We start from the raw sequence: 24,246 nt of genomic DNA, 5'->3' as shown, positions 1-24,246 counted from the left end.
CTGTCTTTTCATTTTCAATTTTTTTAGTTTAGTTCCTGGTTGATGCTTATAAATTGCCTATGGTGAGTTACTTTATTATTAGTATTCACAACACTTCAGAAATGACTACTTCTTGGAGGTGTCTTCCAGGGTAGTTGGCTTTTGGGTTCTGAGTCTGTTGCAAGATTCCACCCCTCCAATTTACTGGGGATAAAAAGTTGCTGCGTACTTGAACCAGCACCTGGTGATGTGGAACTGGCCTATTGTATTTTTCATGATCTTTAGGCAATGTCGGTCTTGGGATAGCAGGAAGAACAACTGGCTAGAACAAGTATGTCTCCTTGACTAAAGTAGCAACAACAATTGTGTCAAACACAGTCTAGAAAATGACAAACTGTGGTAGGTATTGATTTGCCACCTTTAACTGCATGAACTAAATTTGTGGTTATATAACAAAATTTAAAACAAACCAGAAAACTGTACAAAGTAAATATGCAATCAATATGTGATTTTACCCTCAAGGGAAAAAATTTAAAAGGGGCCATGGTTGGGGGTGGGGTTAGAGGAATAGAAGAAGAGGCAGAAATCAGAAGCAAGGCTGGAGGTCAAAGGCAAATCACACAAACTTTGGGAAACTGGCGAAGAGGACAGTGGGAAAGAGAGAATTAGGAAGTAAGAACAAGAACAGAGCAGAACAACAACAATAAGGAAACTAGAAACCATCTACATGCTCATATAAACATAAAAACAGTCAAGAAAGAAAAAGTAAAACAAAACCAAGAAAAGAAGAAAGAAGAAAATATTAAGAAGAAAATGTCTACCTCTGCTGGCACTGGTTGACACATCTAATATAATCGCAGTGAGTCAGGTGTAGCTTTACTGCAGGGTGGGGCTAATCCCAGAAAGCTTGCAGTCTGAGATCCCCTGAAGCTCATTTTAGTTTCTGGCTATGAGGCTGGAACCCGACTTGTTCAGCCTGCAGCACTCCACGCACCTCCTGCCAGTTTGAACGTGGCTCCCTGACTTCCTGCCAATTTGAATTCAGCAGCCTTATCCTGACCCTGATGGAGTGAGCTACTCTGAATTCTGAGCTCAGTTGGCTCTTTTCCAACATGTCTACCAGCCAACTGCCCTCTTTGGGCACATCTGAACCTGAATAACTCACCAGAAACTGCAGTCCACTACATCCACCGCTCCATTCCACTGCTCTGTGCACTTCTCTGGGGAGGGGTCTGGGGTCACCAATAGTCACTGTGAATCTGCAGGTTTGAGCTGCCCCTCCCAGCAGTGAGTCCCAACTCAGGGAGAAGCCAAGATGTTTACTTCTAAGATTTTTTTTCTTATCTCTGCTTTAACCCACTGATGATCCACTGTGCAATCCACAGTGAAAATGCTTTTTATATGAACATGACACACACTGAGGAAAGGTGCAGTGAAGGGCAAATCTGAGCACATTGCTGCTCATGTTTCTCCAAATTCCAGGGTCCTTATCTTCCAAGTTTCTTAAAATACTTGGCTTAAATACTTTCCCCGTTATTAAAAGAAACCATTGGCCTTATTTGTATTCACAACACAGGCCAGGCCTACCATTTTTCCATCCTCTACTTTACCACGTCCCCATGTCTCGGTAGGTATTTTCTCCCCAGAAATGGTTCTTTGTTTTTTTTTTTTTTGTTCTTTTTTTTTGTCTTTTTCCCTTTTTTATCGGTACCAGGGATCAAACTCACGACTGCCTGCTTACAAGGCAGGTGCTTATGCCGCAAATCCCCAGCCCCCGAAATGGTTCTTTGTTAACCTGGTGAATTTCAGAGATCAAACTCTAAATGTTTCTGTGGTGGTTTTTCCAACACTTAGCATATGCCTGCCTTTAGCATTGTGTTATGAAACATTACTTCTTTATCTATCTTGCTAAGATGTACCTTCCTTATTCTCAAGACTTTTTCGTTGAAAATCATCTTTGAAACCCAGAAGCCAGCTTTGGGTCTGAGAAACAATCAGCACTCAGTGAGGCTCATTTACTTTGTTTTTGCCCAGTCTTTACTAAAAAGCAGTTGCGCTTTCAAAAATCACCATTCTCATTAAATTACATGGCATAAAAATTGAATTTTCACTGTATAGTATCAGCCATCCCATGGATGGCTTATCATGGACGGAGCTATTTTGCAGTTAAAAAAATAACAAAACTGTTTTTCTTCCCAAAAGATCTTTGGAAATTTACCCAGCAATAAAATAAGCTGAGGAAGCATTCACAGACTTCCAGTGAATTACTTGCTAAAACATTTTGCTCTGTATGTGAAATAAATAAAATCAGAGGCAAGGCAAATAAAACAGTAAGTAAAAATAAATGGGACTCAGAAAAGGTACTTGGGAAATCTGAGATTGTGGGCCATGTGTCTGGCAGACAGGAGACCCGGAAGGAAATGGACTTTCTACTTCTCACAGGATGATGATAAGGAAAGCCTTAGAAAGGGCCTGGTCTGATGAGTGACTTCCACACAAAATAGCAGAGCCAAGGGGAAATGTAAGATTCCTTATCTGACTTGGTTAACCAAAATACTTAAAGAATACATAAAATAATTCAGGACTTTAATAGTTAAAGGAGAGATACATACCAATACCAAGAACAGAAAACAAAAGACAGAATACCAAAAACAAGGACAGAAGCAAGGACAAAAACCACAATAATGATGCTGCGTATGATTAGAGAATATTAAATGGAAAGATTTCTTTTCCTGATAGAATGCGTGGATGAGGGGCAGGAGGCCAAGTGTGTGCTACTTAAGGAAGAAGAGAGTGAGCCCCATGCAAAGCTGTCCACCTTCCTCTCTGTAGCACAACCAGTTGATTCTCATCCTTTGGTAAACCACATGCCTCAGTCTATCTCCTTCTCCCAGTAAAGTTCTTATCTTCAGGTCCAAGTTTGTAAAAATTTTGATGAAGTGAAATCATGTCAGGAGTATGACAGAATAAGTGGAACATCTTGATGGCAGGAAGCATGTGAAGCTCAAAGCTCAAGAGCTCAGTGAGCTGTTCCTAGTGCCGAGATGCACTCCTATTTGGGAAAACCAGGCTGAGGAAAGACATGAATGTTTCTTTAGCTCAATAACATTTTGGTTTTATTTTTAAATGGTTTTGTTTTTAAAAGATTATGGTCAAAGTCACTTTAATGGAAAAGATAGGGCTCTCTAAAAGAAGATCGGACTGTGCAGTCTAAAAGTATACTTTATGGGTCATTAGGGGGCACCTAGTGCAGCTGTCTAGGGTAGGGGCAGTGTGGGGGGCCATGCATCTACTTTGAAGTGCAGCACCTCTCTTCTTCCCCATGGGGTGGGGTCTCTTCCTTTGCAGAATAGCAGAAGCCATTTGAAGAACAAGTTGAAGACTCAACTTGGATGACGACAGCCAGGGCAGACGGCATGCACTTTGTGTGCGTGTGTGCGTGCGTGTGTGTGTGTGTGTGTGTGTGTGTGTGTGTGTATGTGTGTGTCAAAGTTCCCCAAGTCAGGCCCTGTATGAGACTCAAAGAAGACTGCAGATGTGCAGAGGGTCAGCACACGAGCGGGATGGGCTAAGCATGTCCCTGTTCACATGCCCATTTTGAACCCTTCTCTCACTCTAGGCCCTCTCCTATGCGCTGGAACCCAGCACATTAGAAAAGCCAGCATCTAGTCCTTAGGCAATGAACATCTTTAAAACACTTAGTTAATCTTCAGTTTCAAGAACTGCTTAAGTCACTGTCAGAACTTCTTCAAATGTGCTTGGTCTGGAAAAAGCAAGTATCAATATTCATGAGGAGGGCAGCTCTCTTCTAGAGTGCTGTCCCTCTGCAGTGAATGATGAGGTGCGGATTATAGCCGACAGATGGCACTGCAATCTTCCCGACAGGTTTAAGAATATCTTTTACACTGTGTCCTCAGCTGACTAGTCAGGAACACCCTGTCCTCAGCCTCCATGTGGCACAGCGAGGGCTCTCCATGTAAAAGTGGAAGTTCCTGAGAGACAGACGCGCTGGAGAAAGACAGATGTCACAGACCATGCACCTGACAGGGCAAGGGGAAGACCACCCCCTTTCCACACTCTTTCAAGAGCCAATTTCATATTTGTGGATAGGAAGACAGAAACACTTCATCTTTGTTGTTGTTAAGCATAGTTAATAAAAGTGTTAATGATATACAATTGCAAGAGAACAGTCATCTGAAAATCTGATTGTGTGTTCTTGATATACACTAAAAATTAGGGACTCTTTTTTGTCATACTATGAATCCTTAAGTACAATGAACACTATATTTTTCTACCAGGCACCTCTTAATCATAACATTACTGAGAGAATTGTCATTTATAGAAGTAGCCAATTAGTAAAATAAATATTTAAAATTTATTAATATTTAACAACAAAAAATATTTAACAACAAAAAACACTTAACAACAAATTTTTAAATAAATACATAAACACATATCCCTAGCATGAAAAGCTTTTATATCAATAACAAATGTAAGATAATAATAAACTATATAATGATATATTAATTAGCTAAGCACAAATCTAGTACAAAAGGCTCTGGTATTCTATGAATTCAATCATCCTGTAGTTTTTCTGTGTATAATAAAAAATATATGTAGTTCCTTTCTTATATAACATAAAATTATACTATTACTTACCCTACCACACTGGGAACAAATAATGCAATGACAAAGTGTGAATGTCTAGCATTTTACTGTGTCACTATTGACTATCCACTGATTGTAAAATTTATGATCAGATGAAGTCTTCATATTTCAGTAGACTTCACCACCGAAACAGCCATTCTTATAGCCCTAGATGTTTGAAAATACACAAAGGACTTCACTAATTCTGATGATCTCATTTCTACAGAATGTTTTGAAGGAATCCTAACGCACTCACAATATCAGACAGATAAAGAATAACAAGAGGGATCACATGATTCGATTAGGTACCTTAGGACACGTAAGTTAGATCCCCAAAACTGACTTTTTTCTTCCTAGGACACATCAGTGACTTAGAAAACAAGAATAAAAAGTCCCTACTCATGCTAAAAGGAGTGCCTCATATTTCGGGGAAATTTATCATTTTGTTTTCAGTGAAAATGGATGATACCTGTTCACCTCTCTGTCTGCAGTATATTTCTTTATGTAACAAAACAGTTTTTCCTTTTTATACTGTATCTTTGTCCTTGTTGAGTTAAACACTAAATTCTTTTAGTTGTAATCCACAAGAGCTATTATTCTGTTTTATGTAGATATTAGCTAAGCTGTATTTTTCTCTTCTGTCATGTTTGCATAATTTATGGGTCTTATAAAAAAAGGCTAAGGTAGACTTTAAAGGATTTTAACAATTTTTATACTAGTAGATGACTTTGGTCATTTTCTTAGTAAATCTTAATGCTAAATTTTAAATTTATAGTCATCAAATGGTTATCTTTATCACTTGATTCTGAACTTTCATACCACACACACACACCATTGAGTAAATTATCACAGATTTATCCCTATTAAACTCCATCTTACTTATAATCACCTTGCTTAATTTGTCAAGGTCTTTATGAATTCTTTCAGTGTCGTTCTAGTCAATAATCACCCCACTCAATATAGAGTAATCTGCATATTTAATGAGCTTACTCCCTATTTCATACTTCAAATCAACACTGAAAATGTTAATTAGAACTACAACCACTGCTGATTTATGGGAAAAACTTTATTCGATATGCCCTTCAAGACTGACATTGAACCATTGATCACCCCCCTGTACACAGATGACTAATGAGCTATGTACAAAAACACATACTAATACTACATGAAACCATGATCCAAATTAATATAATGTGGGTTCAAATGAGCAATCAATAGTAATTTGTAGTTTTTCCCTGTAAGTTCTTTCAAAGAAGTTGAGATGTTCAAAACATTAATCATATTATCAATTTTTCAAAGTAAAAAAAAAATTAGATGAAAAAAAGAAGTTACCAAAAATAACAGAAAGGTGGTGTAACTGCCCATTTGAAAATCTGCTCAATGAAATATGACTGTTAAAATAAGGTAAAATAAATAAAATAAAACACTTGCAATATTAGAGACCGTGACGATGGATCTAACTAAAGACAAGCCGTATGGACCTATGTAACATAGGGCAGGGAAAGGAGTTTCAATTGATAACACAAGGTTTTCCAAATTCAAAAAACTATATTGTTTATTCTTAGTGCAGCAGATCTATGAATCTCTCCAAACTATTTATTTTTTAAAATGATATTATCCTTTATTCCCAATTAGCTCTGATGTTGAAAAGAGGTCTTGTAAAAATGACATGCAGAGGGATGATGCCCAAATTGTCCTGCATATGAGCTTCTCACCCAGTTCAGTGTGAATCTGAAGAAATCAGCAGCCTTCTCAGAAAAATCCTGGTTTGGTTTGGGGAGGGAGCTCAAGCCAGCCACCTGCAGACCTTGTCCTCACCTTGCCTAGGACTCATCATGATGGGACTCCTGGATCTTTTCCATCCTCATGCTTTTTTGGATCAAGGCTTGAGAATGAAGACTGATGTGTGTGTGTGTGTGTGTGTGTGTGTGTGTGTGTGTGTGTAGAAGAAATCCATTAAAAACAAACTGAGTATCCTCAGATGAGAGGAGCTTGGAGGAACTGAGAGGATCAGAGAGCTGATGGGTCAGATGGGGACTTAGTGGAGGACGGAAGAGCTCACTAAGGTCATGGTGACTGAGAAGCCAAGGAAAGAAAGCTGTGACTGGGACCGAAAAAGCAGGAATAGGAAATTAAGGGAAGAGCATGTAACGAAACCAGAATTTCTACCTTCCTGCCCAGGATTTCTCTCACTAAGCTGTCTATGCAGGTTTGTTTTTATAAGGAACCTCACATGTCTTTGATATCTATATGTACAGTTGCTGCAAACTTTAGTTAAATGGACCCTGAAAATAACTTAATTAAAAGTATGTAACTAATATTTGTGTATTGAGGGAATAGATTTTTTTAAGAAGATGGAAAAGTAGTCAGGCATGATGATACACATATAACCCGGGCTACTAGGGAAATTGAAGCAGGAGAAACACAGTTCCAGTTGGGTAAAATGGAACACCCTGTCTCAAAATAAAAAATAACTGGGGATGTGAGGAATGTAACTTAGTACTCAATTTATTTAATCCCAGTAATAAGGGTGGAGGGAGTGGGAACCTGAGTTCCAAAGTGATTTAAAAACTTACCTCAGCTTTTCACTGCAGGAGGGAGACCCAAAGACTTAAGACCCAAAGACTCATTTTCAATCTCCTCCTCCACACAGTGACTAAACATTGTACTCACAGGTACGGGGCTGTCACCATGTGCTTAAATGTGTAGAAAGAATAAAGACAGAAATATATGTACTTGAGTACTGTGTAGGTTTTTCGACTTAGGAGGAGACAGAGAGAGAGACAGAGACAGAGACAGAGAGAGAGAGACAGGGAGAGAGACACACACACATACACACACACACACACACACACACACACACAGAGAGAGAGAGAGAGAGAGAGAGAGAGAGAGAGAGAGAGAGAGAGAGAGAGAAATTGTTTAGAAGGATTTTGTTTTTCCAAAAAGAAGGAAGATACTTTGGGGCTGTGAGAGCTTATTTGATTGGTGAGGTTTTGTCTTAGTGAGTTCCATGTAAACAGAGTCTGTATCAATATTAACATAGCCCTGTTACTAGAAACCACAAATAAAATGAGGAACAACTTTTAATTAAATGTTCACTGAAGGGTGGCCTTGAAAGACCAACACATTTCTTAAAGATGCTTTTTTTTAATGATGAAAAGTCCCGTCTGTGACATCTAGATGGCCATATCCTCATAAAACGTCCATCGCCACAGTGCTTAAACACTACAATAAGTAAGCCCTTTCAGCACTCAGCACTACGGAGTAAGGAGATGAATGTCTTCCTTTGTCTGCAGTGCCTGTGTGTTCTGGAGCTAAACCTATATGATTCTGTACTAAAAGGAAACATAAAAGCTGTGTGAATCAGGCCTGCTCACTTCTGCCACCTGATTCTGGCTGCTTCTAATGATGTGTGAAACTCCCTGCAGAGAGCTATGAAATAGGCAGCTACTGAAGGGACTGAGAGGGGGACACTGTGGGTGTAACCTAGAGAATGTATCTTTGGGCTTTTACTCATGGGTGGAACAACAGCACAGAAAATGACTTTCACGTTTCTTTCTGATGTACACATACAGGTCATGGGGTTTTATACTCTCAAGCCAGGTTCTAGAAATCCCTTCCTTGTTCATTCATTGAATGAACATTACCTGTTACCAATTATGTACTAGGTGCTCAGTAAGATACTACAAAAGTCCCACAGTTGGTACAATGGAGATTAAACACAGAAGTCAAGGACATGCATGTAAATTGGGAAGGTAAAAAAGAAGTTGGACAATATGTAATTCAGGGTGTAAATGAAACAGATGCAAAGTGGTTGATAACGGAAAGTAAATCTGATTATGAATATGAAGTAAGCTACATGGAGGAAGCAGTACTTGACCTGTGCATTATGAGAGGGGTAAATAAAGTGGAATTAGAGGAGAACACTTGCCCAGTAAACAGATATCCTGGCCAGGGTTTATTGCTAGGCACCTTCAGGAGCAGGTTGGTATAGTGCTAGTTGATCAAACAGTAAGATGAGGCTTCTACGTGAATCGACCCATTCTTTGTTTTTTATGCTTAAGCTCAAATAAGCCTTGGGTGACATACCAAGTTTTTGTCATTGAAGAGATTAGACGATGAAACGACAGGGTCTGAAGGCAGCATCTTGTAAGATAAACACATAAACAATAGCAGCATCAGGAAGGAACGCTGAGCAGTAGATGAACCAAGTGAAAGGAAGAACTTAGTGTATGCAATTATAGGCAAAATAGTGAAAAGAATAGTTATTAACACCATCTCAAGAGGAGGCAGAGGAAAATCTCAAGTCTCAGTTCTCTCTGAGCTACTTGCTGGAAAGGAAGTAGAGAAATGGGAGTAAATATTACTGAAGATGCACCCAATGATCATGCCTGATCTTCCTTTTCATTTAATAACTACATGACATCTATGAAGTTAAACCTCCTCCCTTTTACCTGTAGAAAAAGTCAGGCTTAAATGATTATGATTCCTGATGTGGATTCTCTAATAAGTATTAGAGGACATGAATGCACATTCCTTGAATTCACAGTGCCTTGTACCTATTTCTAAGAGAGCACAGGACCTAAAAATATCTAAAATTAGCTTAGCAAAACATAATGCCAGGATAATTTCTGAAACGTTCTTTTTTGAAAAAAAAATTTATAATGACATACATGGTTTTCATTTTTTAAATTTATTTCAATACAGATTTAGTGTACTCAGCATTGGCAGATGATACGTTTTCCTGACTGAGAGGAAAATCCTAATGTTGGACTGCCTAAGTTTACTACCCCAGTTTTCAGTTTCTTCACCTGTGAAATGGATATAATATAATACACCCTTTGTGGGGCTCTTATGAGAGTGAAATGAAAAAATCTCTGCAAAGCATTTGATTCATGCCTTTGATACAGCAAATGTCCAATAAACATGGGCTCTTATTATTTGCATTGTATATCAGCTAATCTGAGAAACACTAGAGGCTCAAAAATGAACAGGGCATAGTCCCTGCTTTGGAATAATTTTTTTATCTCAAAAAATGCATGCATAAATACTAATACGTCTGAGCAAGAATGATGCAGAAGAGAATATAGGGTCTCCAGGCCACTTCAAGGGAGGGAACAGCACGCAGGACTGCACAGAGGCGGGAAATAGTGGGGACAAGGGGGAGAACAGGTTACCTGGCTGCAGTGAATAGAGACAGGGCTGCTGCAAGGTCCAGTGTGCTCCACAAATGGAGTCAGACGCTGTCATTTTGGATGGGGAAAGGGAACTCATGAAAACTTTGAGGATGGAAAGAGGCCTGGATTCTACAGTCTGGAAATTGAACTAAAATGTGCAGAGAATAGATAGAAACAATAGATATGATTAGAGAAAATAAAATTAAAAATCATCTGTCAAAGAAAATGAAGGGTCTTTCATTGTCTCAAGTTTAAAAAAGGAGGAAAATCAAGGAAAAAAAGAAGCAGAAAACCAGCAGTAGAAAAGAATTCCTCACCTTAATAATATGTAAAACAGAACAAAATCAACTTATAAGTAATGCAACTAACAGTGAAACACTGGATGTTTTCCCACCAAGATCAGAAACAAGGAAAAGATGCTCACAGTCGCTTATTTTTACATAGTACTGGAAGTTGTAGGAGCACAGAAAGTGAAGAACAGGAATAAAAGGGAGAAAGAAGGAGAGAAAGAAAGAAAGAAAGAAAGAGAGAGAGAGAGAGAGAGAAAGAAAGAAAGAAAGAAAGAAAGAAAGAAAGAAAGAAAGAAAGAAAGAAAGAAAGGAAGGAAAAGAAAACAAGGCAAGGAAAGAAAAGAAAAGGAAAAGAAAAGAAAAGAAAAAGAAAGTTCTATAAATTGTAAGAATGCTTATTTAGATACAGATGAAAGTAAACAAAAACTCTGAGAACTAATAAGCTAGTTCAGCAAGGTCACAAGATAAAAGCAGCACACACAAAGGAGTTGAAGTCTTTACACAAATAATCAATAGATGAAAACAAATTAAAAATGCAGTACCACTTGTAATCACTGGGGAAACAAGATACTTCAGTACAAATCTTACAAAACATGCACAGGACTTGTAAGTATCATAGGTCAAAAATTAAAATACACCGGTGAAATAAACCAAACATGTAAATGAGTCAATTGACATACTTCCTTCATAGTTCGGAAGATTCAAAGAGTCAAGATATAACTTCTCCCCTCAACCTATCTACAGACTGAATGCAGTTCCTGTCAAAATTCCAGTAAGATTTTTGGGGTCTGTATGTGAATATAGATAAGATTATTCTAACATTTATTTGGAAAGGCAAAGGAAATGGAATAGCTAAGATAATTCTGAAATGTGAGGGAAAAAGGACTAAGTGGGAGGAATCACTCCACTTTGAGCTACAGCAATCAAAACTGTTACTGGCAGAGAGGGAAAAGCATACATTGATGGAACACCATAGGGGACCCAGAAATAGAATTGTACAGTGTAGCCAACTTTAAAAAAAAAATAGGAAAGCAATTCAACGAAAGAGGAATAGTCTTTTCAGCAATGCTGATAGGTCATTTAAAAATTCATACGCCCAAAAATCTCAATCTAAGCATACTCAAAATAGATTTTAGATTTAAATGTGAAATGTAAAACTATAAAACTAAAGAAGAGAAAATCTTTTGAACCTATGACTTGGTGAAGAGGCTTAGATACACTATCAAAAATACAACCCATGAAAGGGAAAAAAAGTGATATATTGGGTTTCATTAAAATTAAAACTTTTTTGTATGACAGCCTCTACAAAGAGGATGAAAAGATTAGCCATGATTAGGAAGAAAATATCTCCAAAGCACAAATCTTACAAATACCTTATATGTGGAAAGTGCAAAGAATTCTCAGAAATAAAACAAACAATTCAGAAACAGGCAAAATGTATGTAGAAACTTTCCATGCCAGAGAATCCAAGGGTTACAAATGGTCACATATAATGTTTCCAACATTACCAGGCACTAGAGAAATTAAAATTAAGAGCGCTAAGAGATATCATTACATATGGAATGAGTAAGTGACTAAAATAAAACATAAGGAATGCCAAGTACTGGCATTAAGAAGATCAAATCTCTCATTCATTGCAGCTGGGATATACAATGGTCCAGCCACTCCGGAACTAATTTGGCGATACCTTAAACATTAAGTATACTGTATGACCTGGTAATCACTCCTGGGCTTTTATGGAGAAGGCATGAGAGCATATTCATATGACACCTGAGCATAAACATTCTTAGAAGCTTTCTTTGAAATACCACACACTGGAGGCAACAAAACTGTTCTTCAATAAGCAAATTGTTAAACAAACTGCCTACATCCATACTATAGATTGCCAGACAACATTAAAAAACAATAAATTATTGTAACATGAGCAACTTGGAAGCATATCACGGGTGTGGGGTGCGAAAAAGCGAATTTCAAAATGCTCCAGAGTAAATGATTCCACTTTTCTTGAAATGACAGAAATGGTAGACACGTAGGACATGTTAGTGATTATCACAGTGGGGAATGGTAGAAAGGAGGGACCAGCAGAACACAAGGGCAGAGTGAGGGCAAGCCTTGTCTCAGTGGGACTGCACTCTATTTTAAGAGCAGTGGGGCTGTGCAGTTCCACACACGTGAGAACATGGCAAGGACTCTGCACACATCATGGCAATGTCACTTTCCTGGTTGTCTTCAGTTTCTTAAGGGGTAGTCATTGAAGAAAACGGGTTGAAGATTACCTGACACTTCTCCACTGTATCTTCATGATTTACTGGGAAATATAGTATTATTTCAAAGTAAAGTTTGTTTAGATATGAACAGAATTTAACTGCCAGGGAAAAGTCAATGGATTATTAACAATTTGCCTTTCAAATCTTACTCTACTTTCTTATTTTCTAAAATTATTCTTGAGAAAATTACCCACACAGTTTGGTTCAGTGACAGAATCAACTCAATTTTTTTTTACAATAGCATTAGAGAGAATAAATGCATTAAACACAAAAAATATGGTGGAATGTTGGGATCCTTTTTAATATACCCAAACTTAGTTATAGCTACAGGGACTAAAAATATTCAAGTTTCATGACCAAATTATCACAGTTAGTAAATATAACCATATGATTTCTCTACAGCTACACTCATGAAATAGCTTTCTGAAAATCATATTGAAAACAAATGGAGCTAACAATGGTGTCCCTTCCCGTGCTTTATCTCCCCATTGCTACTTTCAGCCAAAGTACCAAGAAAAAAATGTACGTTCCATTTTCCTTCCATATGAATGAAAAAGTCCATGCTATCGTTCGAGTTTTACAGAAAGGGCATTTTGCCTTTTACCTGGAAAAAGGAAATTTAACTGCATGTCGAACACTGCCCATTCCAACTGTGTCCTGACCTGTCACGTTATATCCTAACAGCACAATGTAAATGTGCCCAGTCACTGAAGGGATATAAAAATTTAGCTTGAGGATTCTCTTTACAGGGAAATTGCATTTTTAAACATTAATGGCAGGAGCAAATAGCAGGTTAGATGCTGACAATCTGAAGAAGGATAAAGCTGTATAAAAAATATTCTGCTTCCCCAAATAAATCCATTGGATTTCTTCTACTAGGCTGCAAGATTTCATGTCAATCCTCTATTCAAAGAGATCTGATTTTTCTTCTCTCTCAATGATATCTCTCTAATCTCATTAACTTCTCTGACCATCTATCTCTCTAATCTCTTTGGCCATCTTGATCTGAAAAAGAAATTCTGAGTTTTAGGGATGAAGATATGCGTGGCATATGTTTACTAATGCCACAGGGAAACTGGACTGGAAAAAAGTTCTTTACACACCCAAGTTCATTGAGTGAGCTGTTAATATTATGAAGATAAATTATGAAGAGAAGCATAGCATCTAATGGTATTCTGAAAACGTTTTTGTATTTTCTACAAAAAGGTAGACTTTTCCAGAGAACTTGGTATTAGTTATAAATGGAACCTTGAATGTTTCCAAGAAATGTTGTAGGCAATTATGCTTACTGACACAACTGAGGCATGAAATTAGAAGATATTGGTAAACTCGGGGTGAGAATCAGACTTCTTTTAACTTCTTTGGCTTTGATTCCACCCTTCCAAAATTAGTCCAGTGATAATATTAGAAGGAAGTGCAGATTTATTATACCCACTGATGGCTTTTAATATTGCCAGTTGGCTCTGAGAAGGAATGACTCTTTAAAAATGAATGCACAGTCACTTTGGACCACAGAACTGTGTCTGAGAGACGCATCATGTGAAATTACAACCTTTTCTCATTAGGCTTCACTTTTAGACAAACGTTAGGGATATAAAAATGGAGAGCAGCTTTTGCTTTCACTGTTACTGCATTAAAGCTGCGTCAAACTGATGCAGGTGAAGTTAATGACTGAGTGGCTCAGCTACACAAACACACGTGATGTCTCCAACATTAGATAATTATTGGGTCAAGTGTAGGTGTCATAATGACACGGGAAAGGAACTTTAGTGTGCAAACCCATGGACTGGCATTGTAACACAATTTCCAGTTCTGGTCTGTATTGAGTGGTTGACATTGACCATTTAACTTCCAAAATTTCTCACCTACAATTTCTGTTTTCTCACCTACAAAATGGTAATAATTGTACTACTTGTATTACTAGAGTCTTTTTGAAGGGTAAATGAGAAGAATACATGCAGCATGTTTAATGTCTGGATCATTATTGTTTCAGTGATGTTAGCCATCATTTTTATTTACTACTATAACCACTGTTTATCATGGGATCAGTTTTTCAAATTTTATTAACTCATTTATTTTAAGATGCTTTAAAGGCAGATAGAAACTACATAGATTTTTAGAATTAAATATGTTGAACATATAACAAATTACAAATAATTGTTAATGAAATAAAATATTCCATTTTTGGCAACATGGGTGAGTGTAAGTCATTATTCTCAGTGAGATGATCCAACACAGAAAAACAAGCACTCTATGTTTTCATTTCTATGAGACTAAAAGAGATGACTGTTTATAAACAGACAGTAAAGCAGTGGTGGCCAGGGCTATGAGGTGATCCAGGCAGGGAGATGCTGCTCCAAGAGAACAGATTTTCAACTATGCAATGAACATGTTTGGGGGAGCTGAAGTGTCGTATGGGTGGTAACAGGTGTGTTTACACTTTGGCTGTGCCAATTATTAGACAATGTAGATGTAAGTATGCCCAGTCATTACAATATATGCTTGATGTACATTCTATCTTTATCTGACAATTACAACTTTACCTGAATGCAGTTTGCATTGATTGAGTATGCCAGAATGTCTTCCTTGGAGTGGGGTATATCAATTATAATAGAATTAGCTCTTGTTGAGGTGGATGCCCAGAGATGTGGCCCAATATGAATGTTACATCTGTCCCCAGACAAGCTGAGGATTTTGAGGATGTTATCCTTCATAGCACTCTACATACTTCACAGTGGGTAATGCTATTATATATTCTTTCCATCGGTCACTAGAAATAAAGGGCCCTGAGAGAGTTCAGATGCACAGGAGGAGAACAAGTGTGGCACATTTAAAATACAGCTTTAGGAGTCAGACAGATTTAGTCTAGCCTTTATTTAACCACTTATGAGCAGTGTGACCTACAATGAGTTCTTTATCATCTCAACTTTGGTTTCATCATTTGTAAAATGATTCCTATTGCTTGCTTTTCAGAAAATGGGTATATATATTGAATGAGCCAATACACATGTAAAATATTTAACAAAGTCTGGCATCTGGTGAATCATCAATAAATGTTAATTATAATTTTTTGTGGTTTTTAAAAATTCATTGATTTTCTGGCAAGGCTGTGGCAATCATTTTCTTTATTGCTGATAAAGTATCATGCTGATGGGGTCATGAGTTTACATTTCTCCTGGGCTTTACTCTGTGCCATTTATAATTCACACCGCCCACAGAACTGACCATAGGGAAAATAAATTAGGAAGAGTGTGCAGGCTCTGTATGACAGGCATATTTCAAAAATACACTGAAGAACATGATTTGATAAGAGAAATAGGTAATATCTCCATAAACGGATGAAAAAATTGACTGTTAGCTAGCATTACTAGTTGAATTTTTGAGTTTCAACTTGTATAATAAGAAAAGTGAAGAAATATACCACTTTATTTCTTTATATCTAATTAGTTCTTGATTTTTTAGTACTATGCTGCAATAGTTTGTGGCTTCTGATGAACTTTATTTACACATTTGTAAAAGTAAGAATTCTTATGTTTTCATTTACATAAAAATTAAATCTCTAAGAAATTCTTTTACAGCTGATAGTTCTAATTTTGAATTGTGAGACTTTTAAGACATAGGAAAATTAGTTACTTTGCTTTTAGTTGAATAAAACATTTTCAAGGAAACTTTTCTTATAACAGTACATAGAACATTGTGTTCTAGTAGGACAGAAATTCTACAGTGTTGCTGATTTCATAGCATGACCACAGAGGCAAAATGGGCCTGGTCAGCCAAAGGCATGGGGCTGCTAGTACTCATGGATATGGCATTTGTGAATGGCGGCACTGACTTAGATAGTTGTTGGGATTTAAGTAAGCACACCATGGTTAAGGACCACTTCCTACCACAACAACTGCAACTAGAAAACAGCAGTAATAATGCCCACGTTAGGTATAATGTCATAAAGGTACAAACAGAATATGGTTCCTGAAACACCAGATTTCAAGTCAGTGGATATTCTCTCTCTCTCTCTGTCTCTCTCTCTCCTACTTTTTCCTTTCTTGTCTTTTCTCTCTCTTCCATCTTCCAGTGATCTATCTGCCTTTTAGTCATCTACACTGATTCAACTATGACTTCAACATAGCATCATGAGACAAACTCAAGATAAAAACCTTTTTTCTAAAAAATATGACTTTTGTTCCCTTTTTCCTTTCCACAGTGTTCCTCAGACACAGTCATTCTTCATGGAGGTTAAAATTTGAAGATGTGCTATCCTTCCATGAAAATATGAGAAGCAACGTTTGTAATGCTTATGTGTAATAAATGTAGCCACAATTTATTACATAAAATGCTCTACTGATATTGTACTTTTAGGAGTTGGAATATCCAGTAATACTCTTCAGTATCAAAAAAAAAAGCTTTTACTTAAAGAGAGGCTGCAATATTTTGCAAGATACTTTACACTTGTTTTCAAATGTTGTGGTCACTTCCATCATTTCTCATGCTTGCTGGCTTCTGGGGTCTTTGTACACTTACTGGATGGAGCTTTCGATGCGTGTGATAGTGAGGAAAGCAGCGAGGTTTGCTGTGTAAGACGAGATGACAATCAAAGCAAAGAGCCACCAAGCCCCCATCATCATCCGAGTAGCCAGGGTTGTGTAGGGAACCTCCCCACCTGCGGGAAGAAACGAAGAGGTGAAAGAACATCCACAAACATTACTGAGAGTCTGAATCCATACACACACAATGCCAAAAACAGCTACAATGTGGGAAACGTTTTTCCATAACATCAGTATCTCTATTTTCATTGTTTTGCATTTTATTCTGTTATGAGAATATGTGAAACTAGTCAATAAGAAACATGATATTCAACGTAATGGGTTCAAAAGACAGTTTGCCTTGTCATTGTGTTATCTTCTCATTAATTACCCTCATTTCAGACACAAATCTACACTTTTTTTAAGAGCTTGATTATTCATAGTTGGGTGATATAAATTCTGCTATATAACTGTAGTACACCATTTAAGACTTTCAGTTAAATAATATTAGAAAGATTATTTTTAGTTAGATTCTCTAAAAACACAAGTTAAAGATCTTGGAATTATACAAAGCATCATCACATTTGCTTTTCTCTACTCTTCATTGACTGCTCTTAACATCTTGCTGCAGAATCTCCTTCCCTTCTGTAAATGTTGGACTGGTCTTGGGCTCAGCCCTTAGATTTGTTCCATTCTTGGGCCATATTCTCACCCTGTGTGACTGCAACAGTTCCCTGATTCTGAATATCACCTATGGCATACTTGGTTAATTTTCAATTTATATTTAGAGCCTTACTTTCTAGGTCACTAGAGATAAAACTGCATTTTCCACTTGGAATCTAATGGGCATCTCAAACTCACTGCTTCCAAAACAGAACTTTTTCATTCCTGAATGAAGCATGTATCAACCTGGTCTATTTCATGCCAGGAAATAGCATTACCATTCATTTATTAGACCTAAACTTAGCAACCTCTCAACATATAACAAGTCCTGTCACCTTTGCTTTCGTAGTGTATCCTGAACATTTTTTACATCACCATTCACACCTAAAATCCAAACTTATATCTGTGTGTGTGTGTGTGTGTGTGTGTGTGTGTGTGTGTGTGGTACTAAGGACTGAATCCTGGAAATGCTGAATTACATCCCCAGCACTTAACTAAATTTCATTTTGAGGGACTGGGACTTAGCTCAGTTGCACAAGCGCCTGCCTAGCAAATGCTAGGTCATGAGTTTGATCCCTGGTCCGCCCAAAATTTTCTTTTCATTTTAAGCCAGAATTTCATTAAGTTACCTAGACTGGTCTAATACTTCCCATTCTCCTGCTTAAACGTCTGAGTAGCTTTGATTACAGATCGTCACCACCAGCTCAAAACCATCCGCATTGGATTACTGAGCAGCTGACATAGTTTCCTTGTTTATGTTCTAGAGAATACTACTCCTGAGTCACAGCGATTCAGAAAATGAAAATGATTTCAAGATTCTCCTTTTGTCACATCTCTCAATGGCTTTCCATCTCTCTTAGAAAAAACATCCAAAGTCTTACCAAGGTTACCCTGACCAACATGAAGTAATTTATGTCAGGTGTGGGGCTTTCCTCCTTGCCCTTCTCTCCACGTTCTCTTGGGATTTCTTATATGGAGCCAACATCTGACCCATGGACTTTGCACTTGCCATTCCTGAGGCCGGGACTCTCCTTCTCTTCAGGTTACAAGTGCACTTGTAATGCATTCTGGTTTCTATTCAGAAGATAGCTAGTTCCTCAGAAAGATCTTTGCTAAAAGGATAATTACTAAATAACTCTCTACTATTCTCTGATTAATCTACTGCCAATTTCTTTAATTTTTATCATAAATTATTCAATTTTTCCCAGAAAAACATTTTCTTCATCTTGCTAATTCCCCAGCTAGTAACAAAAAAATTGCTGGGTGTTTTAAAAAGAATACATTTTTTTCCTGATTAAAAAAGTACTGAATTTTTTTTTTACAAAAAAGGAAAAGAAAACCATTGTGAAAAAATTAAGTTGCTTTTAATTCTCTCATTAACACAGAACTATTGTTAAGATTTTGTTAGTTTCTTTTACTCTGTGCACATATTTAATTTTAGACCAAAATTGAAATCATACTACTTCCTTTATTTTATGCAGTTTATATTTTCTTATTTTTTAATACTGTAAAGAGGGGTAAATTTCAGTCATTTGAAAAGTGTATGCACCTTGAGATCACAATGTAAACCAAGTAAATCAGACATACGAGTTTAAATATCACATGGTTTCTTTTAGATGAAAAATTCAATATAAAATGTTTTAAATATTCCTTTAATACATTTCATATATTTTTAGTTTCTTGTCCATATAATTATAATCTCTGACACAGGCTCTGTCCCACATTATACTGCTAAATTGTTCTTGAATAAATATATTATATGTTGTAGGCTGACTTGTTACACTCTGAAATTCATAATGTTAAAACTCTAACACCCAATATAACAGTGTTTAAAAGTAGAACCTTTACAGGAATAAGACAGAATGAGATCCTAAAAGCATAGCCCTGTTCCAGTATGACCTATGTCCATACAAGAAACACCTACATGCGTCTGTGGAGAGAAAAGGCCGCATACCCACAAACTGGGGGACCCTGAACTGCCACTTGGAGAGGCAGTGGGCGAAACTAGGACTGGGAATGCCTGGATCTTGGGCCTCCACCCCCCAGATGGGTGAAGAAATAAGATTCTGTCGTTAAGCCACCCATTGAGTTTGTGCCATGGAAACCCTCTCAGACTAATCTGTGCTCACTATGAAACACTGGAGTTTTTGAAAGAAAGTAGGCTTATTTTCACATGAAAATAATATTTCCCCTTCCTGGGTCCATCAGTATGTGAATGACTTAACAGAATTCAATTAACTATGATATCAAGCATATTTTTATTCCCACCAGTAGTTCTCAGGGTGTAATGGCTGTACATTTGAAATGCAGTGTAAACATGCCCTTTGGTTATGTTCTGAGCTGTTTTCATAATATAATGTACTCAGTACAGGCTCACCTCTGCTATCTGGTACACATTTTTCAAAGGCAGTTATAATGCATTTTAGAGACTTTCTTCTTCAAAGCAAAAGGGGTTTCCACTGAGCTTTTAAAAGATGAAAGCTAAAGAACATATTTATTTTTTAAATCCCCATAGGGAATTTCTGAGCAACACAACTAATTGAAAAAAATAATAATAAAGTGTTAACATGATGATAGCTAAAGCCTGAAAGATGTATGTATAATAAAAGTAGAAGAGAAAAAGTTTGACTGAAAAGGGTAATTCAAGGTTTGTTTCCATAGTCTTTAGCCATGATTAGAGTTGTTTTCACCAAGATGAAAGAATCCTTGCTACGTTTCTCCATCGGTGGTATACAAAATTTGAAACTCTGATAGTTCAAATAGTCTTGTAGAGTACAAATAAAATGCTATTTAATTTGATACCTGCAGTTAGGAATAAAACACTAGAATAATAAGAATCTCATCTTCAAATTTTGCTCATGTTGGACTAGACAGCTCATGACAACCTCTTACTGATGACAGATGGGAAAACAGAACATGGAAAACACCTGCAGAGCTGAAGAGGACCAAATTCTGCATAAAATAAACAAGGGGGACCGTATCTTTGACATTGCTTTTCCCTAGGGACCATAGGACACCTTCCAGAGAGGAAATTAAAGAGACCAAGACTCTAGCAATGACTTCATAAAATGTCTTCAAAGGTTAGGGGTTACACAAACTAGGTCTCATGACTTGCCTAAAGCGTGGGACTGAGAAAGCTAGAACATCTCCACTTGCTTGGAAATTATTCACTAAAATTTAAAAAAAAAAACATGAGAAAGTAAAAACATTTTGATCTGGACTATAAAAAAGCAAAATTTCACAAGTTTTGATAGTTGGTGGAATTTAGGTAAATTTGTCTATTTAGGAAAAAAAGTGATTGCAGATAATGTGTAAGAGGACTAAAAACAATGAGCTGCTCATCAATTTCATGATGACAAAAAACATCCAAATCAAATCTAAAGAAAAAAATACAAAAAGAAATACAACAGAAATTTGGTTCTTTGGGGTGGTTATAAGTACTTATTAAGACTAATCAAGAGAATACATGAAGTTGCCAGACAATAGCAGGAATATAAATGGCACATTCTTACATATGTTGGGAATATTAGAAGGACAGCAAGAGTGCAATTTTATGTGAATAAATTTGGAAATTGACATTTGAAAAAATTCCTAGAAAAATTCTGGTGCAAGAGATAGAAAATAGAAAATTCTGGGTTCCTCTATTGAAGTCTTTAAGGTCAGAAAGAAAACTTGTCCAATACCAGTGCTTTAATAGCAAAATCTAGCAAATATTTGAGGAATAATGAATTTTGTTCCAGCTCTTCCTGAGTTTGGAAACAAACAGTTGATAGGACATCCATGGTATAAAGAAAGCATAGCTTGGAGGATGAAACCTGCCATGGTCATTCAGGAAAAAAATCAAAGGCTAGTATTTCACACGATCATTGACACAATTTAATCAGTTGAAATATGTATCAACAAGCAAAAAACCAACTTGGTTGTGTTTATTATACAAAAGAAAGGTGGGTTTAACATTCAAAAATCAACAACTATAATTCATTCCACTAGCATAAAAGAGAAAAACCATCTGATCATACTGGTTGATGCAGAAGATGCTAAAAGTTCAACATTCAGTATGTTTTAAAATTCTCTGGAAATAGTCTAGCAAACTAAAACAAACACTTTTCTCATTCCTAGAAAGAGCACTTTTAGAAAACCTATAACAAGCATATTTATCAATAACCTACAGTTTTTGATGTTCTTCAAGGCTAGATGTTGTTACCACTTGCTATTTAATTTTGATTTCAATGTATTAAACAAGCAAAGAGAAAGAAAAAGAAAGAAGGAAGGAAGGATGGAAGGAAAGAAAGAAAGAAAGAAAGAAAGAAAGAAAGAAAGAAAGAAAGAAAGAAAGAAAGAAAGGCTTGGAAATAATGAAGAGAGAGGTAATTAGAGTTTATATGACTATGAATGTGGAAAATCCAAAAGAAACTACTAAAATAAATACTATCCATTTTCTGTGGTACAGAATGGCCTGAGTTTGCTTTTTTTTTTTTTCTTTCTTTTTTTTCTTTTTCAGTGCCAGAGATTGAACTCATGACCTCACATTTGCCAGGCAGGCATTGATGCTGCTGGACTAAATCCCCAGGGCCTATGGTACAGAATCAAGGTTCAAAAATGAAGCATATTTATATGCACTAGCAACCAACACTCAAAATGAAATTAAATATGCTTATCACTTTAATGAGTTAACATTATAAAGTACACAAAAATGAATGTTTAAATTTATGAAAGTCATTTATCTAAAATGGTATGATTAAATAAATGTTCATTCATTAAAAGACTCGATATTGTAAGAAAATAAATCTTGTTCACTTTTCTTCTTTCTTTCTCTATATAGATTCAGTTAAGGAATTGTAAGCTGAAATTTGAGGTTGTATCTGGTATGTGTGTGTGTGTGTAAGCAGGAATGTAAATGTTTTTTGAAATTGCAAAAGCCCCCAAATAGCCTAGTTTCTTCATGAAGAAGAAATGCCTTAATTCTAGATGACTGTAGTTTCATACAGTAATTAAGGTTTCATTTTTGTACAAGGATAGTGCAAACATATCCATGAAAATTAGCGGTGCTGCATGGGCCCGTGATTAATACGAGCTGTCATTGCAATGCTGCATGGAAACTGAGGTCTTTTTATTAAGTAGAATCAGGGCAACTGGATTTATGTATGATACACGCAAAAATCAATACTGCACCAAATTATTTCTAAAGGTAGCTATAAAGGGCAAAAAATAAACCTCGAGAAAAAAATGGACAATACCCACAAATTTGAACAGAAAAATAGTTTTTAAACAAAGAAAATGCATTAGCACAAAGCGATACTGATAAATTTTGCTGTAGCAATACTTTGCATTTCAAATACAATAAAGAGCAAAAAGATAAGCCATGGTAGAAGATATTTATAATATGTATATCCAATAAGAAGTCATCTAAATATCATTCATAAATATCAATTCATAAAAATAAAATAACCAGTGATCAGAAAATTAGATAAGAATGTTCATAAAAGAAGATAATTGAGCCACCACTAAATATATGAAGAAGTGGTAACTACATTGCTTATTATGGATATACAAAATACAATGAAAACTAAACATCACTGCTTAGTCACTAGAATGGTTAAAATAAAAAGACAAGGGGTTGACAAATGTGGAGCTAACAGAGTGCTCAAAATCTGTTGCTTGGATGATAAGGTTGTTTAGGTGCTCTGAGGAGCAATTTGGCAGTATCTTTGAAACCTAGTGTCTGTATATTTTAAAACTACAATTCTACTCTTCAGATATACAAATAACAGATGAATAAAGCAATGCTCATTGCAGCCTTATTTGCACATAATAGTATTTTCATACAATGGAATATTATATAGCAACTGAAATAAAAAATCTCATTTATATGTTGTACCATTAATATTTTTTTACAAACTTGGTATTGCATCAACAAATTCACACTGTATGATAACCGTGTAAAAACATGAAATGTGAATCATGATGCTGGCAATCACATGGGTATATACACTTAAGAAGATAGATTAAAGGTTAAAAGACAAGGTGGGTGTGTGGCACACACCTATAACACTAGCATTCTGGGAGGCTGAAGCAAGAGCATTGTAAATTCAATCACAACCCAGGCAACTTAGCCTATGTGAGACCCTAGCTCAAGAAAAACTTTGAAAAGAAGTGGCGATCTTGTTCAGTGCGAAGGCCTTTGGTTCAGAACTCAATATCACAAACTTGACAAGCCAACAACAAAAAACTAAACAAGTGAGGAGAGTAAGGAGAGGGCTGGGTGAGTTTAAAAAAGCAATTCTGTCTTTCTTTTTTCTTTTTTTTAATTCAGAGTTTTAAAAATGTCTTTTTATGCATTCAAGATGCTGCAGGAGACAGATAAAGGCTGAAAACAATCGTATCCTCATATTTTTAAAAAGCATAATCTCATCTCGCTAAAGCTTGACACAAATTAGATGAGTAATTCCTGTCATTTCATGGTTTGTGGAAGTTTGACTCTAGAACTGGGTGCTCCCAGGCCCTCCTGCGATCTCAGTGAGCTTCCAGCCTTCCCTCATCAAGTCGCAGACGCCTGAGGGACTCAGATTTTCAGAGTGACCCGCTGCAGTCAGGAACATCTTACACTGATTACCATGTGGATGTGATGGGTCTGTCACATCAAAGAACACATCCACCTTGCCACTGCCTGTATTACCCTGCTTAGAAAAGCTGTTAGAGA

The 24,246-nt window shown here is 36.6% G+C and overlaps 1 protein-coding gene across 3 annotated transcripts in view; it reads right to left on the bottom strand.

Moving 5' to 3' along the window:
* Grid2 (glutamate ionotropic receptor delta type subunit 2) overlaps nt 1-24,246 on the bottom strand; it is a 1,371,796-nt gene that overhangs the window by 273,444 nt on the left and 1,074,106 nt on the right. For all 3 annotated transcript variants that reach the window (XM_063247280.1, XM_063247281.1, XM_063247279.1), the window contains exon 12: nt 16,882-17,020. In XM_063247280.1, coding sequence (XP_063103350.1) covers nt 16,882-17,020 — 139 coding nt within the window. The remainder of the gene's footprint in view (nt 1-16,881; nt 17,021-24,246) is intronic.

Source organism: Cavia porcellus, unplaced genomic scaffold (assembly GCF_034190915.1).
Source record: "Cavia porcellus strain 051 isolate PalLab524CR breed Dunkin Hartley unplaced genomic scaffold, mCavPor4.1 scaffold_4, whole genome shotgun sequence".
NCBI lineage: Eukaryota > Metazoa > Chordata > Mammalia > Rodentia > Caviidae > Cavia > Cavia porcellus.
Note: the sequence above shows the minus strand (reverse complement) of the source record. Positions and strands in the feature narration are given on the sequence as shown.